Source organism: Hipposideros armiger, unplaced genomic scaffold (assembly GCF_001890085.2).
Source record: "Hipposideros armiger isolate ML-2016 unplaced genomic scaffold, ASM189008v1 scaffold_46, whole genome shotgun sequence".
Classification (NCBI taxonomy): Eukaryota; Metazoa; Chordata; class Mammalia; order Chiroptera; family Hipposideridae; genus Hipposideros; species Hipposideros armiger.
The window spans coordinates 1,463,048-1,482,318 of NW_017731396.1; the positions used below are offsets into that span (position 1 = coordinate 1,463,048).

The 19,271-nt window shown below is 50.6% G+C and overlaps 1 protein-coding gene across 3 annotated transcripts in view; it reads right to left on the reverse strand.

Moving 5' to 3' along the window:
- The window catches only part of KAZN (kazrin, periplakin interacting protein), a 1,129,979-nt gene extending 1,113,485 nt beyond the window's left edge, over positions 1–16,494 (reverse strand). Inside the window, exon 1 of one of the 3 annotated variants that reach the window (XM_019639772.1) lies at positions 15,607–16,494. In XM_019639772.1, the coding sequence (XP_019495317.1) occupies positions 15,607–15,727 (121 nt within the window). In that variant the 5' untranslated portion in view covers positions 15,728–16,494. The remainder of the gene's footprint in view (positions 1–15,606) is intronic. The other 2 variants (XM_019639766.1, XM_019639765.1) reach the window with 2 other exon arrangements.
- Between the last annotated feature and the right edge of the window lie 2,777 nt (positions 16,495–19,271).

Consider the following 19,271-nt stretch of genomic DNA (forward strand, 5'->3'; position numbering starts at 1 on the left):
AGGACTTGTGCAAGAAAGCACAGAGCCACTGTCCAAAGGGGTCAAAAACCAGAAACAACCGGAAGGACCATCAATGGTAGAATGGATATATTAAACAGGTGTGATATACTCGTACAGCAGAAGATTATACAGCGATGGAAAAGAACCCACTGCACGTCACAATGTGGATGAATCCCACAACAGGTTGAGAAACAGAAGCCAGACAGAAAGGAAAACATGCTGTATGATTCCATTCAAAGGAAGTTCAAAAAACAGGGATAACTGCACTCTCATGGAAGAAGTCAGCATAGAAGTCACCTCTGGGAGAAGGTGGGGCGGGGAGGGGGGGTGATCAAAAGAGGGTCTGAGCACCTCCAGGTGTAGATAGCGTCGTAGCTGGTGAGCTGGGCGGAGCTTACACAGGGCCATCCACTTTGTGATAAATTCACTGAGCTGCACTGCATTTCAGATTCATGCACATTCTTCTACATGTTTTAATTCAATGTTTCAAGTGTTACTGTCCCCTGGGTGGACAAAGGTTGTGAATTGTTTACTTTGCTCGGTAAGACCATTAGAAAAGCCCACCATCTCATCTCCATGTTATTCCAGAAAGGAAAGAACACTTGAATACCAAGAAGCTCATGAAGAAAAAGGTCAGAATAAAGGAGTCCATCAAATGTATCTTCACGAAAGAGTTTGAAGGGAGGCTTTAAATATCATCTATACGCCTGCGACGCCCACAGTTTCATCTCCAGCCCCATCCTGGCTGCCAGTCTTGGCTTGTGTTCCAACTGCAGCTCCACCACCGCTGTTTGCGTGTCTGATACCCCTGGTCCGTTGTGTGCAGCTCCGACGGGCTGTCAACCCAGGAGCTCTCCCAGCAGAGCAGGCGAGCTCCTGACTGAAGCTCAGCCACAAAGCCCCTGGCTCCTAGGAATCCACGCCTGGCCTGCAGGATGCAAGCACCCAAGGCAGCTGGAGCCGATCGGCCGCCCTGCCGGGAAAGCCTCAGAGACCCTGCCGTGTACGTCTCGCTACCGAGGTCACCCACTCTACGAACCGCCCAGGGATGTCCTGCTGCCAGTTTCTTTCAAAGCCTGGTTCTTTACCTCTCCTTTAATTCTCTGAAATCATCCTGGTGGGTTCTGGATTTTTTCGTTTCAATCCAGAATTAGTTTATGGCGCTAACAACCAAACAATCCTAAGCCAAGCCATGAGTAGACGCTGATGTGCGCCACAGACCACGTGCAGAAGGTGTGCAGAGAAAAGGAAGGTGGAGAAGGTGGAGGGGAGACCAGGGGACACCAGGCTCAGGCCTCTCCCCTCCCGCCAGTGCTAAAAAGGGCCCATCGGGGCATGCAAGCTTGAGCCCTGTGTCTGCTCCCGAGCGTCCTCCATCTAGAACGGCCACCAGCTCAGAGACGGTCCAGCCAGGGGTGTCAACAAGGACAAGGGGCGTGGGGAGGCAAGCTTGGTGTGCACAGCGCCAGGGCTGGGGGCTGGGTGGGGAATGAGAAGTCAAAAGATGCCTCCTGGGGAGGACAGGAGCCCCCACAGTCCACCGGGGGCCACGTTGTGGCTTTCATGGGCCTTAAGCACATCTGCCTCTGTGGGTGTCTTCTTCCATAAAAATATTATAAATTATAGTTTAGGGCTGTGTTGGTATTTGAAGACAAATATAGTAATCTTTTAATATGTAATACTATATACTAAAACATTTGGGTTGGCCTACAGTGTACTTTTTTTTCTTCTGATTTTAAAAGAAATTAAAACAAGTTTGTAAGCCCCCAAAGGAGTTGTGGTCCCCAGTTACTGTACCACCCACCATCCACCTAAGGGGTGGCTAAGGTCCTTCTGATCCACCATAGGAAAACTGCTGATTAGGTGGGGTGGGTGTGTGCATATATATATATATGCATATATGTGTATGTACGTATGATGCATGTATGTAAATACATAAATACACACACACAATTGTGTGTATTTTCTATGACTATGTAGTAAATTGCCACAAAATTAGCAGCTTGGTGAAACACCCATTGATTATCTGTTTCTGTGCATCCAAGGCCCAGGCACAGCATTCCTGGGTCCTGTGCAGAGCTCTCATGGGCTGCAGTCAGAGCATCAGCCACACCGTGTCTTCATCTGAAGGTTCTGAGGAAGAATCTTCCACACTCATTCCAATTATTGGCAGGATTTCCTTCCTTGCAGCTGTGTGACAGAGGTCCCCATTTCCTTGCTCCCTGCTATTCAGGGATCATACTCAGCCCCCAGAGCCACTCTGGGGTCCTTGCCACGGGGCTGTCTCATAACATGGCTGCTTGCTTTGTCAAGGTCAGCAGGGGACTCTCTCCCTAGTCGGCTCAGATGGAGTCATATAACATAATGTGACCTTGCAGTGACAGCCCGTCACCTTTACCATATAACATAACCTAATCAAGTGAGTGGCAGCCTCCTCAGACTCACAGATGCCACCCACCTGGAGGTGGGAATCTCAGGGTCATCTTAGAATTCTGTCTCGGATCTTTAGCAGACATTACTAGCTGTCCTGGCTTGTTCTATGCAATTCATACGAGTGTTAACACTTTTGAGGTAAACAGTGATATTGTATTACCCCCATCTTACAGCTGAGGAAACTGATACTCAGGAGGGTCGGGTAGCTTGCCCGGGCTCACAAAGCCAGCATTCATAGTGCAGTGACACACCCATGATTCCAGGAGGGTAACACTAAGAATTCGAAGAATAGTTTCCCTATAATTTTTAGTTTCCTTGTGATTTTTTTCATATCACCAGATTTGTAACTAATCAAAATTACACCTGGCCTGTTCATCCTGGAATTTGGAGCATGGGGTGAATGAGTGGGGCTTGAGATTTGTTCATCACACTGCTGGTTCTTGCAAACCCTAGTGCATTGGTCCTCAAGCCTCCGCACGCCTTAGAATCACCAGGAGGGCTCGCTGAAACCCCAACTTGTGGCCCTACCCCCAGTTTCTGATTCAGTAGGTCTGAGGTGGAGCCGAGAATCTGCATTTCTAGCAAGTTCCCAAGCGATGCTGGTCTGGGATGACTCTGACTGTCACTGCACAGGATAATGTGTCTCCAACCACCTGAAGCAGGGGTTCCTGGGAGCTCTTACTGAGATTCGGCCATAAGACCCCACAAGCAGAATTTCTGGGGTAAGGCTGTGAGCCTGTGTTTTACACAACCTTCCTAAGTAGTCTCAAAGTCACAACAGCACTCCAAAAAGGGTCATCACCTTGAAGCTCTACTTGCTTGGCCAAAGTAGACTTCAATTGGAAAAGTTTAAGAAGTCCTAGCCAAGAGGTGAGCGGAGGGCAGAGCCATGAATAGCAGTGGCTGCCGTCTCCCCAGAGATCAGAAGAAAACCAGCCCAACGTGCCAGTCTGCAAGAATCGCCTTGCTGGAAAGAAGAAGCCCTTGAGGGGAACAGTGGAGCCACAGAATCAATGCCTGACCTCACACGGCCCAGAACGCTCCTGTGATCTAACCAAACCTCTCGCACTCACGGGGCCGGCAGACTGTCTCGCGCTCCACTGCAGGCAGCGGGGAGCCTGAGGTTCCTCCCCAAAGGAACCAAACCCACAGCACAAGGAAGATCCAAGTCAAGACCCGCCCCCGCCCCCCACCACACACACGTCTCTGCCTGACCAGACAGAGGCCACCCCACAGCACTCTATAAGATCCTATGATTGACTTCCTCTCCCCTCTCATGTGCTTCCACCCTCTCATTATTGCCCATGTTTGCCTATCCTGGCAGCAAGGACCAGGCATTGTGCCTCTTCCGTATGCCCCACCACACCTCGGCCTGGGGGGAAACTTCCTCTCCTCCTTCTTACACTAACATTACAGGAGACTCCAGCACCCCCGCCTCGGCCCCCATGACCAGCAGCACAGTAAGAGACAGCTCCGGCTCCATTTCAAGCCCGTTCTGCCCAGGTGTCTCTCTGCACACCACTTCTGGGCCCCGCCAGGCTGCCCTCTGGTTTCTCTGTGATGCCCGGACAATAGGGAAATCTTGGGTGGAATGACAGAATTTGTGACAGGATTCCATTTTTGCAGAACGGAAACTCCAGTCAACCGCTCACCAATTTCATCATCTGATTTTTTTTTTCAATGCAGGTCTTCATTTCTCCCCTTAGACAGGAGGGGATCCTATAAGGCTAACACCCACCTCAGCCCTTGGGGGCCCTGGAGCTGGAGTGACAGGAGGGTGTTCAATGGCACCTGTTTATCCTGTCAAGTGACAGGTTCCTGTGGCCTTTTTAAAGTGTGCACTCATGTACCAATTGGACAAGTTGCCAACTCCGCAGCCACCAAAGTAGCCCTAACACACAAGAGTTTGGGTGAGGAACTTCAGTGGGCCCCTCAGGCTGGGAGGAAAGAGTGGTCTCTCCCGGCCTGGAAAAACAGGGCACTCACCAAGGGTAAGACCTGACCGTGCGCTCGGGGTGATGGCCATGTTGGGTAAGCCAGGCTCTCCGAGAGCTCCGCTCCTCTGCAGCCTTGGGTCGGCCACAGTCGTCCCTGTGCTACTCCAAGCACGTGGTCCTCAAACCCTTCCCGGACACTTTCATCTCAACCTCAAGGTCCTACCTTCTGGAAAGGTTATATTATACAAAAAGCTTTGGAGAGATTTGAAACAATCAAGAATGGGGGAAAAAACAAACTTGTCCAGAGTCTCACAATCAATAAGTAGAACAGCACAGCTTGAACTCAGATCTGACACCAAACCCTTACTTTTAACTTTTATGCTCTGTGGAATCACCTAGAAGGGACTCCTGGGGTGGGGGTGGGAGATTAACCCCAGCCCCGACTTCGGGCAGACAACTGTCTTCATCCATCATGTCTTTCCCTTTTGCAGAGTGGCATCAGGCCTTACAAAATTTTTGAGGACATAGCTTTCCACTCAAAACGCTTCTGCCTGGACCTCCCGGTGCTGGATGTGATGACATGGATATTAAGATGCGATTTCTAAAATGGCAGAGTTATGATAGCCCTCAAGAGAAGTGACGTTCTCCTTTTAGCATCAGGAAGCAGGAACTCCAATGCTTCTGAGTCATCCAAGGAGGATTATGATCTCGTCTCATTATGGAAGAGCCCCAAACATTGGGTGGCAGTTAGCACCCATTTAAAGGGGACCGTCCCAATGTCCCTTTTGGGAGTAGCATCAGGGCCCTTCCTGGTCAGCCTTTCCAACTCACAGGGGTGAGGCTGACAACCACCATCTGGGTTCAAAGGAGGGCTCTGTGCACCTTAACATTTGAAATGAAATTGCCTAAAGCCAGCCCATCAAACAGGGGCTAGAGCTGCCCCTGTTCTCCCTTCGACATCTCCACCCCCAATTTCCATCCTCCCTTTATCCTCACGTGTTTTTGCTCAGACAGCGTCTTTCAGTAAGGCTGACAGAAGTAGTCCCTTCCCCTCATAAAAGCTTAATTAGACCCACTACATTTTCAAGCCAGGCTTTAATCATAAGAAGCCAAGAAAGACATTTTATTCTGAATAAGCCCAAGCACTGAATATTGATTTGTGATTCTCCGAAGAAAATGTGGGCGTGGGAGCAGGTGGGCAATAAAGCAGGTGCAAAAGCTTGTCGGGGAGCGGAAGTCTGACTGAAACACAGCAGATCCAGGCAGATTCTCCCTTCTGCATAATCTGGCCACCCTCCAAGGCTAGACTCCGTCCCCCCCCCACCACCACCTGGAAAGAGAGCGTGACCTATGCCTCCCTGCTTCTCCTCCTGCCGCTGAGTGAAGCACGCAGCCTTTTGTAGCTTTACAGACATTTTTAATGTCAGGCACCCCAGGAGGGAGAGAGACCCAAAGAGTCATTAATTGACATTACCCCAATGTTACCCGGACTGTAAGCTCCCTTGCAGACCCATTCTTTCTCGTTGTTGTTGAAGAACTAGTGTGATTGAGTGGTGTGTCAACCAACCCCACAGCTCAAGATGGGTACTAGGATCCTCAGTCACCTTGTGTTTGCATAAGAAACTTGAATGCCTAAGCTCTGCCCAACTGCCCATCTTTCTTCTGCAGAGAGATCTCATAGGGGAAGAAAGCACCTGCCTACTGTGCTGATGGGTAGATCTCATCTGTCACACACCACCCACTGTGCAAACGAAGGCAGCCCAACCAGCTGCCTCGTCCTTTCTCTTTGGTCTTAAAAAACACCTGTATATTTTACGTTCTCCTCCCACTGATGGAAGTCCTTCGCAGTTCTGCCATATGCTATGTGGGGTGAGCCTACGTCCCGTAACCAGAGATTTCAGCAAACACAACAGCTTCTACAGCTCAGACACTGGGCCTGTTCCATCGCTGGAGAAGTTTATGACCCTTGAAAGTGAAACTCAGGTGTCACAATTCTTTAGTCCAGCAAGGGACAAGGTAATAGCAAAGCGTCCTTCTTGGCCACCCAGTGCTCATTTATCAGGGACCAACTCTTTACCAAGGAAAGCTGTGACGGCTCCACCGGCTGCCTTCTGGCCTCCACTCGGCTCCAAGGTTCTATTCTCAAGTGCCAGTGGCCACAAAGGAGCTTTTGTTTAAATTGGGGACAACCAGGATGGTAGCACCTGACAAATTGGATTTTTAATGAACACTTATGGCTCAGGGGAATAAGCTATTTCAGCTGGCGCTTTCTTTGCCAACCAGTCGTCAAGGCCAAAGAGCTGAGCTTGGGCCTATGGCAAGAGGCTTTGTGCAAGAAACCCCGTGCTCCTTTGAAACCCTCCAAGTTTCTCATGACCTTGGTCGTCACCCTCCACGGCAACTGGCCGCTCCTTCATGCTAGACCAGGCAAGAGAGTCTTTCTAGGCCGCAAGACAGCATGTTGCTGGGGTCTCTATTTCACTGGTAAGCCAGCCTTCTGAACAACCCACGTGACAGGCTCCCTGATGGACCTAAAAATAAATTATGTCTTCATATACAACAAACTCCGGGAATTCTGTTTCAAGCAGAAACATTGACGAGCTGCTAAAATGTGGCTGGAGCGTTCTTTAATCTAAATTATCCAATTTCTACAGACTAGTGGAGAGCAAATGCTCTTCTCCTGGTATTCTATTTCTACCCCTACCGCTGCTACTCTGTATTATAAACGAATGTGTGGCTATCGCTTTCTCCAGACCCCAGTGGATCTCCCAGAGAATCAACTGTAGTTTAGGACGAGCGTATTCTCTTGTTCTCTATCCACCGTACAATTCTACAATTGTACAATGCTTGGGAACCAAAATTAACATCTAAAGAGGTTACAACTGAAGTTATTCCCAATCCCATCCAGAAACTTCTCGTTGGGAGACTGCACTTTCGCCAGAATCCAACCTGCAGATGGCCAGGCTAATTCAGCCTCGTGTTGCCCAGACAACACTCTGAAGCTGGGCGAGGACAGCACAAGTCTGGTTTGTTGATGGACGGGCTGCTGGACAAGGGGACAGTGTCAGTGGTTCCAGGGCCTGGTTCTCTTTAGAATCCCTGCCCAGGAGGAGGGCTTGGGCCTGAGGGCAGCAGGGACACAGGTGATGCCAGCCTTGGTCATTCCAAATGCGTGCACACACACAGATATGCACCCCTCAGGAGCACTGCCACTCCTGCCGTGTCTGGACCTAGAGCCCAGGGCAGGGGTCTTCTCTGCCAGCCCCTCGGGTTTAACACTGAATTTAGGCCCTAGACTCACTCTGTCACACGCCTGGCACAGCTCCCAGGGGACTTCCCCAGGAGTCACCCAATCTCATCGTGGAGAGACCTAGCGCACGGATCCCTGATGATGGTGGGGAAACGCAAAGCCCATTTCTAGCCGTCAGTGGAACACTGAGTCTGGAGGAGGTGCCCCTATGATCCTAGAAAGTTCCATTTCGTGGTGGAGATGACCTCTCAGGGGGAAAATTCCAGCTGAAACATACTTTCTATCAAGGTTCCAGCCACTAACTGAGGATAGGGACACGACTCGAGAGGCGGAAACAACACTGCCCACGTAGGCTATTTCTTCCCTCTAAGTTAATGGGGCCAGGAAGCCACACATTACCTACGGGCACAGGCTGTTCCCCTTTGCATGGTCTTCACACAAGCTGATGGGTCTTAGGAGAAGCACGACATAATCTCTTGGTCCGTTTGCCCGACTGGCCTAGAAGGGCAGATTTTCAGCAGGAGAGGATTTCCAGGGAGGCATTCAGCTCCCTCCCATGGGTGGGGAGACCATGTCTGCAGAGGAAGCATGCCCTGCAATGACGCTCAGTCCCGGCCCTGCCTGGCTCTGGCTTTGGTGATGCCCAATTGGCATAGAGTGAGTTTCTGAAATACTCCAGGGTGAATGCCTGACCCAGCCCCTGAAGCAAAGGGGACCGTGAGAAACAGACGCAAGGTCTGTCAGTGGCTGAGGGGTGAAGAGGGAGCAGAAACCAAGGCCAGTCGCACACTCAGGAAAGCCCAGGGGCAAAGTCAGGAATGGGCCAAAGCAACGCGAAGACTGGGAAGAGGTGGGCCGGGGGACCTTGGGCCAGTCCCACCATTCCAGACAGCATGTCCTGTTAGCACGGCTTCAACCTCCAGCCCTCCGAGAAGCAGCCCACCGCAGTGGGTTGTGCGTCTCTCTCCCCAGCCTTGAGGCTCTTTGGTGTATTTCTTCTTCAGGGAATCCGGTGAACTGGAAAATGCCACAAAACATTCGGAAATAGAATGGGCATCTTTATAATACAAAGCTGAGCACTTCTTTTGGAGAACGGACCTGGCAACACCAGCATACTGCATAGTACCCTGAGAGGCAGTGCCCAGCCCACCTGACCCAGCTGACCCACGTTCCAAGCCAAATACAGTGATACCTTGGATTGCGAGTAACATGGTTTGCGAGTGTTCTGCAAAACGAGCAAACATTTCTAATACGTACAGTTTAACTTGGTAAACGAGCGATGTCTTGCATTATGAGTAGTTTGTTTCCGGAACGAATTATGCTTGCAAACCAAGGTATTACTGTACTCCCTTCTTCCGCTGTCTTTTAACCTTAACCTACTGCCTCCACGAACAGATGCTCCACATTTCATTGAATAACCTTTGAATTTTATTGATTCGGCTGCCCCTTATTAAACCTGACCGTCTAATTTATCACGCAAACAAGGACATGCTTGAAAGTGAATGCAGATGCTATTAATAATTATGCCAGGAAGAGACATGACCTGGGCATGTCCCAGGTAAGCTGGATCCAATGAGGACCCTCCTTACACACCCTTTGTGATTGGTGGAGGGAAGCTCTCATAGATCCGGCGATTCCTGGCCTTGGGTGTCAATGAAAGAACAAATGTTGGGTTTAAGGGTGGTTTCCAACCACAATGATTAGCCAAAGGAAAAAAGTATTATAGCATCTTTTTACTGATCCGAATGACATGACCACAAGGAATGTTTTAATTCCTGGCGTTACTAAACTTTGTCTCACTAGACAAGACAGAGCAGAGGTGCTAATAAGAAATAAGTGTTGTGCAATGAATGTTTGTGTCCCCCTACCCCCCAAATTCCTATGTTGGAATTCTCCTCCCCAAGACAATGGTGTTAGGAGGTGGGGCCTCTGGGAGGTGCTTAGGTCATGAGGGTGGAGCCCTCCTGATGGCATTCGTGCCCTTATAGGAAGACACAGGCGAGTTTGCGCCTCTCTGCTTTCTGCCATGTGAGGACACAGTGAGAAGACGGGAAGAGGGCTCTCACCAGACACCGGATCTGCGGGCACCCTGATCTTAGCCATCCCGGTCTCCGGAACTGTGAGAATTAAAGGGTTTTTTTGTTGAAGCCACCCAGTCTGTGGTGTTCTGTGATAGCAGCCTGAGCTAAGACAGACAGCAAATGTTCATGTATATTGAATTCCGTGCCAAGCACTGTGATAAACGCTTTATTCATATGAACACATTGTCAGACTCACCACAACCCTATGAAGTAGGTAAACTATTATCCTCATTTTATAGAGGAGGAAGCTGGCCCAGAGAGGTTAAGGTCCTTGCATCAGGCCACACAGCTAGCGAACAGGAGAACTGGGATTTAAACCCGAGCAGTTGAGCTCTTAAGTGCGTGCTAATAACCACATGCCCCTGCCTCTGACAAGCCGATCTCTGCAGAAATAAGTCAGTGAGAGACCGGCTGCTGCTTCTGGTGTAACGACCTATTCGGGATGACAGCACTTTTCATAAGATGGGGTCCTGCATACACAGCTTATTTTAATGCTTTCATGTCCCAACTTGTCCCTATTGCTTTTTACTCAAACAAGCACCATCGGTGGGAACTTCTGCGGCCAAGGCATGGTGCAGGGGTTGTTGCTGACAGCACCTGCATCCTAAGGAGGTGACCAGGATGCTGAGAAAACCCTACCTTGAGATGGAGGGTGGGACACCGGGCAGGGAGGAGTTGCTAGGCGAGGGTGCTGAGTGGCCAGCGCCCGCCACATTGTCCATTATGCACAAGAAGTTGACCGAGCCTGGAGATAAGAGGAATCGGTGTGAGCAGCCCAAGGGACAACTGGGATAAACCGTGTTCCCCACTGCCCTTGGTTCTGCGAGCTAACTTGAGGGCTCTGAAGAATTAGTCTTGAGAAAGAGAATGAACATAGCCACATTTTACTTTGCCAGATTCCACTAAGACCTTTTTATCGTGCTAACAGCTTCCAATGAGGTTGACAGCCATCCTGTAAAAGGGTAGATGACTTGGTTTAAAACAAACCTGTCAGCGTCTTACTGATGATGACAACTGCAATGTCACCGACCCCATGGGGGTTTGGAGGACTCCGAGACGACCAAGATGATGGTCCCTAACCTCAGGAAGTTCAGAGTCTAATAAAGAAGGCATCGAGGAAGAGGAGTCACAACACAACACATTATGGATGGCGGTGTGAAAACACAGAAGATATTGGCCATGCTCCCTTAAAGCTACAAACGCCTGGAGGGCGGGCACTATCTTCAGTGTCTCCGATTGCTACAGAGTCCACGTTTATTCAGCAAATACGCATTCGCCTGCACAGATGGTCAACAATTCATCTGCAGACGAAACCCTGGAGGACTTGGGAAATTTGACGGACAGAAGAACAGGACCCAGAAGGCTTGAATTTGAATCCTGACTCAACCACTGACTAGTTAAGAGAAACAGTTCCCTTTATGGGCCTCAGTTTTCTCACCTATAAAATGGGAGTGATTTTATTTGCCTTATGAGGATATGACAAGAACAAAGCTAGGTAACATGTAAGCACTTAGCACAATGACCATCCCAGAACAAGCACCGAAAAAGTACTAGCCATGGTTAGGCTCCATTGCCAGTGGTAACGACAATAATTCCTTATCTAGATGTCCAAACATCCTGTTCCCACTGGAGAAACGGCCAGACATGAAGCAGGTCTGAGACCACCACCTTTTGGGGATACAAAACAGACCTTAAAACCGCGCCTGCACCCATCAATCATGCCTGCCCGGCCAGGCTAACTTCTCACCTACCATTTTGGGCTACAGCAGGAGCTAAAGGAAAGGGGAAGAAATTTAGGGCGGGGGTGGGGGAAGGTGGTCTGAAAGAGAAGAGAATTTACTTCACAGGACTAACCATTCTGAAGTGGGGTGAAGAGGGGCCATGGAGAGGGACAAGGACGGGCGGCAGCACCAAAGGCAATTGAAGTGCCAGAACTGCTCTCTCCTCCACACCCTTGAGAAAGGTGGGGTGTGTTTTTTTGCCATTTCAGGCCATGGTTTTATTTTTTTAATGTACTTTTAATACATACAATATTATGTTCATTTCAAGAGTATAACACAGTCAACAGACATTTATATACCTTACGAAGTGAGCCCCCCATAAGTCTGGTACCCACCTGGCACCATACATAGTTGTTACCATATCACTGACTCTATCCCCTGTGCTGTGCTCTACATCCCTGTGACTGTTCTGTGAGTCCAGGCTCTGGGGTTGGACATGTAACGTTGAAGTCCCATTCTGCCAACACCTCAGCTTCACTCGTTACGTAAGAACTGAACCGCTTACCTGCAGGGCGGCTCTAAAGAGGAGACAGATGTGATCCTGCCCAGCTCAGGTGCTACGGATCTGGGCGCACAGTTCCTACTGGAAACCAGCACGATGCAGGATACTCTATTCTTACTAGGACTTTCAGATCTACTCCAAATGCTTCCTGGAGCAAATGTTACTGCGTGTGTGTGTGGTGGAGTGGAGGTCACGGGGAACGATATGAGGAAACCAAGGCCTATGTAGCGGCAATGGTTCCAGCAAGGACGCATGAGTCGGGGCCCAATTCTCCTAGGGCTTGTACCCTTTTATGTTGTCCCACGCAAATTCTGCCCACCCCTGTTCTGTGCCTACGTATGTTAATCTAGGGCAGGGATCAGCACACTTTTTTTTGCAAAGGGCAGGACAGTATATATTTTCAGCTTTGCAGGTCAGACGATCTTGGTCACAGCGACTCAACTCTACCGTTGTGCACAAAAGCAGCCACAGACAAAATGAATGTGAATAGACGTGGCTGTATACCAATAAAACTTTATTTATAAAAGCAAACGATGGGGCCGGCCGAGTGGCGCATTGGTTAAGAGCTGGCTTGGGACACCAGAGGGCCCCAGTTCGGATCCCACATATGAGGGCCAGTGACACTGCCCTCCACAGCTAAGATGCTGAACAACAGCTCAACCTGGAGCTGGGCTGCTGTGAGTTGCCAGCAATGGCATAGGCTGCAACCCCTGCTGCAGTGGGTTGCCATAGGCTACCGTGTGTAGCCAGCAGCCGCTGTGAGTGGCCATCCAGAAGCCAGCGACTGATCTGCCTCACCCGGGAAGAGCACAATGATGGTGCCAACTTGGGCCAGTGAGGCAACGTCCTCCACAACTAGACTGAAGAACAAAGGACAGCAACTTGTCTGTTCCCTTTCCCCAATTCCCCAACACTGTTCCCTCCCTCAATTCCCCAATAAAATCTTAAAAAAAAAAAAAAAGCAAACGATGGGCCAGATTTGGCTCCAGAGCTGTAGTTTGCGACCCCTGGTCTAGGGATTCAGAGCTTATCAAGTTCACACAGCCAACAAACAGCTGAACTGGGACTGCATGAGAAAGAACTCTATATTCTTTCCATGGCCCCACTCATGCCCAATTACACTCTTGTTGCAGGGGTCTACTCCTGCCCCCCTAAACCCAATGTGCCCTTTTATGCTCACTCCCCTCCCTGCACCCCACTAAGCACGCTCCATCTCGCAGGAGTCAACTTCTCCCGAGGCACGAAATACTTGCAGACATAAAGGATGAACCCAAGTCATCACCGGGGACCACAGGCTTTAGCGGTTAGAGGCACAGGCCTGAGCACCTGATCAGGACTCACCTTGCCCTTTCTCCACTTCCCAGCTGCGTGAACGTGGGCATGCAGGCAACCCCTGAGTGGTCCCCTTGCCTGTGGAAACTGGCTAGGGTTTTTGAAAATCAAGTAAGACAGTTGATGTAAAGTCTATAGAAAGGGTTGGTCAGAAAATGGAATCATTAAAAAGCCACAACCTGTGTAATTCTCTTTTCCCCTATATGTTTACATTGACCACCAACTAGACCATCGTCTCCTGCAGGAAGGGCCTGACTTACTCGGCAGATTCTGTGGTTCCTGGCACTACGCAGAGAGGGCAGGTAGCAGGGGCTCCGCGAACACAAGCGACAGCTGCCTCTCACTCAGGAACAGACGTGAGGAACCCAGCTCCGAGCCCCTGGCGTCACGGAACCATTTTCAGCTGCGTTTAAGATCTCATTTGTGCTACCACTGGGCTACAAACGGCTGGCGGGAGATGGAGCCATGTTTGTTCTCAGCCTCTTTCACCTTCCGAGTTCCTTGGTCCTCTTTGCGTTTCTTTGGGGAGCATGTTTCTTTGGGGAGACAGAGGATTTCACAGCCTGATTGAGGCCTGGGTCCCTCCAAAAGTGGAGAGAATGAAGCCACAGGGGACTCACTGAGGCACTTTCGAAACCCAGTCTGCCTCCCACAATAACTTCAGAGAAGTAGGGTGGTGTGTGAACCCAGGTCCAGGAAGCCCCCCGAGCCCTTCTTGGGTAGAAGTAGTGGCGGCTGAAATACTGCTGGTCACACATTCTATAGATTTTGGCAAGGGGGGAAAGAAAGAGATTCTCCACCTTCTGGACAAGCCAAGGGGTGGAGAGGAAGGGGGCTCAGTGCCCCGAGGGCAGCTGAGTTACTCTGCGAACGGGATGCCTTGACTGGCCCATGGAAAGATGCTTGCCCAGCACCCCCACACCCCTTAGAAATACTAATAAACACTTGACACTAAAAGCAGTGCTGGTTGGGTGCCAGGCACGGTTCTAAGCCTTTCCATGTATTAACTTATTTAATCTTTGCAGCGACCCTATGAAGTAGTGCTTAGTTACCCCTATTTTACAGTTGAGGCAACGGAAGCACAGAGACGCTAAGTAACTTTCCTGAGGTCACACAACCTGCAACAGATGCAGCTGGGACTCAAACCCAGGCCGTCTAGCAACAGAGCCCTCATTCACCCACTCCCCGAGTCGTCTCCCTGTGCAGACAGGCACACCCTGCCCTTAGAAAGCAGCGCAAGTGTTGTCTTCTCCATTGCACTGGGCGGCTGGGAGCTCACAGAATCTAAGGCCTGGATGGACCAGGCAGCCCTGAGGCCCGTTTTCTTATTTTGCAGTTGGAGGTGGATTCCCGAGGGAAAGGGGCAGGGTCTGCAATTTCCCAGGTTATGTAGCCGCCCAGTGAAAGCATCAACACCGACTCAATACAGTGCTCGTCTCACCTTCTCCCAGACACTCAGCCAAAATGCACAGTTAACACTTTAACACCCAGGAAACCACGGGAGAAACACGTGGCCCTTTTCCCACCAGCAGGCACGACCTCTGAGGAAGCAGGAACCCAGGCATCCGGTTTCCTGTGTGACCCCAGCAAAATCCATGACCACATATCGAGCCCCAGTCTGCAGGCCCCGCCATGGTGACCATCTGCACCATGCTGTTCACCCTCACCCGGTTCTCTTTGTGACCAAATGCACACCCCAGCAAGATGGCTGGCACGGGGTAAGGCTGCAGCCCACACCAAGTTTTCCCCTTCTGTATAAAACATGAGCCTTTGGGAGACAAAGTCACGAGCCAAGACTACGAGGAATCCCCACAGCAGAGCCAGGGGCTGGGAGAGGCTGCCGAGGGCGACACCACCGCGAGCATCCAAGTTCCTCCAACGGGGGACCAGAGAGACATGGCTTAAACACAGAGAGGGGCCAGTGGACAGAAAGCCAGATGTCTAGGATTGGCACCTGCCCCCGAAAGATGACCACAGATACTCCATCATCAGCTCCCGCCAGACGCACCATCCCTCACCGTCTGGGCAGCCACAGCGAAAAGAGGTAACAGGAGACAAATGGGGGCCTCTCCTTCCCCTGCCCAAGTGGTGAACATGCCATCTCGTGGCATGTCCTCAAACTTTCAAGTGAATATGCCAGACAATCACGTCCCTGGCTAGTTGAACTTCACATTCCAAATGACACCGAGGGAGAGATGGGGTTGACAGACACACAGACAGAGACACACAGGAGCCTCTGCCACTGGCAGCTCCAGATGACGCCCCACTTTCCACACGACACGCTTCCTACCTGCTTCCATCAGTTGGCACTGCTGACCGAAGACATGGGAGAAGGTGACAGGGCCTGTGGCAGAACTGGATGTCGCCAGCATGGATTCCATGGCTCCTCTGGGGTCTTTGGTGTTGGTCATGTGACAAAGACCAGACCCTCCGGTGTGTCCCAGTGAAGGATGACGTCGTCGCTGGCCCGGGAACCGTAGGTCTGAAGCCACTTGTCACTTCCAAGAAAATGTCCCTGCCCCGAAGTTTATATGGTTTCTTCCTGCTGCCACCCACTCCTTGCAGTTTCTCTCAGGCACCAATCAAGTGGAAAATGAAACCCTACAGGATTCGGCAGATCTTGCTCAGCTACAGGAGTTCGATGCAAAAGCAAAAGAGAAGTTTTACGCAACAGAACTTGTTTCCTCTTGTCTGGGAGGGTTGGCTGAGACCTGGGCGCCCGCTCTGTCTTCCCGGGTTGTCCTCTGAAAGGGGCAGGGTCCACGGAGCTGCTCAGCCCCGTGGCTGGCTGGAGAGAGCTGGGGCCCCAGCGCCAGCTGCAGGAAAAGCACTGCTGGGCTCCGCGGTGTCTCCTTCCAGGGAGGAGGGCAGGGAGCGAGGCTGCCCCGAGCTCCCCGGGGAGCTGGCCTGAAGGCCCAGCGCTTGGGCAGCTCAGGCAGCTCGGGCCCTGGTTTGCGTCCTCCCGGAGCCCTAGAGCCGCTGTCCAGGGTCGGTGCGTGCCCCTGGGCGGCCGGATGCAGACGGGGGAGGACGAGAGGCTGGCAAGCGCAGCGCGAGCTCTCTGCAGCTCTGGACACGAGACGCCCGTGGTTCATCCTTCAGTCTGGATGCCGTTCTCTTCCCGTGTCCCCCTGCTTGCCAGGCTGCGGAGGGGGGAGTGAGACATGGTTACAGAGCCCCCCGCTGGACCTACTGCAGCCAGCCCCCCAGCCCACGCCACCACCCCTTTTCCATAACGCAAAAGGGCCTTTACTTGGAGATGTTCTGGATGCAGAGGGAAGTGCTAACTCAGCCCAGCGGGCTCCTGGCTGCTGTAACCTCTTCATGCCCACAGCCCAGGAAGTGCCACACAGGGGCGAGGGGAGTGCCAGCCACGAAATCAAAGATCAAATAGGGGAGAGATGCCAAATGCCATACATCCCCCATGGTGACACTCTGGTGACATAGAGACGGTCTGGGTGCTTCACCTTTGCCCAAAGCAGACCTACTCTGTGCCCAGAACAACCAGTGCCCCGCTCCAGCTGAAAGGGGCAGGTCCTCCGGAAAAGGGGAAGGGGAGGGAGACGCCTTTCACATGATCGCAGCAGCTGTTTCAGTGGGCGCGGTGTCTTTATTTTGCTATCCCATCCGCTGATCACAAAGGTGCTGACTTTAGATCGAGGCACCGCATCATCCCCAGCCAGCATTTTGGACACTTTCGTTGGGGATCTGGCTGCAACACTGGCAGGACGCTGGCAGCATCACACCCTCCAGGGGAGAGAGAATGCGACCCAGCACAGCAGGGGGAATCCAAGCGCCCATGGCTGCTTCCCCACGAAGACTTTGGTAGAAAGGCCATTTGCCTATTGTGTATTTGAAATACAGAAGCTCACATCCCAACTGAGTTTTGAGGCAGAAAGGCTCTCAGACACAAGCTATTTCCACTCGAGCTCTTTGCCAGTGAGACCAAAGCTCGGTGTTGCTTGTTGGGTTACCCAGGATGGTTGAAGCAAGGCAGAGGACACCTTGAAGTACTTCCAAGAGTTAAACGAAGTGTACTTCGTGTTAATGATATACAGTAGCTTGAACTATGAGTATCCCTTTTCTTGCATGGAACAAGGTTCTTCTCCAAGTCATGAAATTACAGGACATCAGAGACCATTCCCCCTGACAGCTAAGGTCTAAGACCATCAAGGACTAAGGTTGGGGAGAGACCAGGTCTCTTGGTAACTGCAGAAACCTCGTGCAGGTGGGAAATGGACTGGCTTCCCACGTCTGGGTTACTAGGTAGGTTTCAATGCATCCTAGCAATGGACCACTACGCTGCCATAAAAAAAAAAAATCCTAGGTGAGTTATGGGGAAAGAAGGAAGGAAGCAAATGAGCATAGAAGATTTTTAGGGCAGTAAAAATTCTCTGAATGATACTATAATGATGAATACATGTCATTATACATCTGTCCAAACCCATAGAATATCCAACACCGAGAGTGAACCCTAATGAGAACTATGGACTCTGGTCGATAATAACGTGTCAGTGCAAATCCATGGACTGTACCAAACATACCGCTCTGCAGGGGGGGAGGGGGCTGGTGTAATGGGGGACGCTGTGCCTGTGTTGGGGAAAGCGGGCATATGGGACATCTCTGTACCTTCTTCTGAATTTTGCTGTAAACCTAGAACGGCTCTAAAAAACAGTTTGTCTTTAAATAAAAATTTGAGGTAAACCTTTATACACTAATTCAACCTGCAGATATCTTCGTTTGGAAAACTGGGGGTGTTTTTTCCCCTCCCTTCTCTGTACACCTAGTTCATCGCTTCTCGCTGCTCCGTGGTGTTTCATATACCCCAATCTACAACGTTTTCCTCTGTCTGCTCCCTTCACACCAGGCACCCAAGTTGCCTCCTGTACCCTGCTACTATAAACAGCACAGTTAACAATGCCACCTAATGGTTAGTCCTCAACATATCATCCAAGTCAAGACACAGACAATGAAAGCACGGAACCCCTATTAATAATTACACCAGGATAAGTGGCATTAGCTAGGAGGGATGGGTCTGTGCAAGCATTTCCCTGGCTGTGTTCCCAAGAGTGGAATTATTCAATGATATATGCAAATTCGACTTCATGAGACGCTGCCAGGTACCACTCCAGAATGACTGTGCTGGTTTTCACTCTCACTGGGACTGCACGTGGGTTCCCACCCTCTCCCATCTGTGTTAATGTTAATAACTGTTATTGGCAATAATTAGAAAGCTGGGCGATCTAGCAGGTACAGAGTTATAGCTCACTGTTTTGCTTTGCTTTTCCTCCATTACGAGGAAGTTGAGCACTCCTTGAAAAGCCTATGAACCACTGAGGTCTCCTCTTCAAGGAGTTTCCTGTTCATAACCTGGACCCATTTTTCCAGTCGTTTTTCTGTTTTCTGACTCTTGTTGTTAGACACTCATTTAGGCTGTGCCAATACCTTCTCCCAACCAGTCATTCCCACATAACTTTGCCCATGATGTCTTTTCTCAACTAGAAATACTTCATTTTAATGTCGCCAGATCCGTTGTTGTTTTTGACTGATAGTCTGTTCTGAGGGTCTTGCTTAAAACACCCTTCTCTCCTCCTAGGCTGCAGAGACAGCCTCCTTTAGAGCTTTCCCTTCTTCACTCAGTCCTTACCTACCTGGGGTCTACTTTTATATCCGGTATAAGGTAGGGGCCAGCTTTGTTTTTATCGAGATTGTAAACCAGTTTTCCCCACCCACCCTTTCCCCACTGTGGCCTCATTATTACGACCCACACACATGCGTCTGTTCATGAGCGCTCTCCTGTTTTGATCCCCCCACACCAGGCTGTCAATGCTACCATTTTAGGGTTAGTGACCAACATTGCAAGAAGTCTGGATTTCGAATCTTTCTAGACCAGTCAGCTTGCTGGTGTTGAGCCTGTGTGTCTCACGCTAGCAATCAGCTGATGCCCCCTTTCTA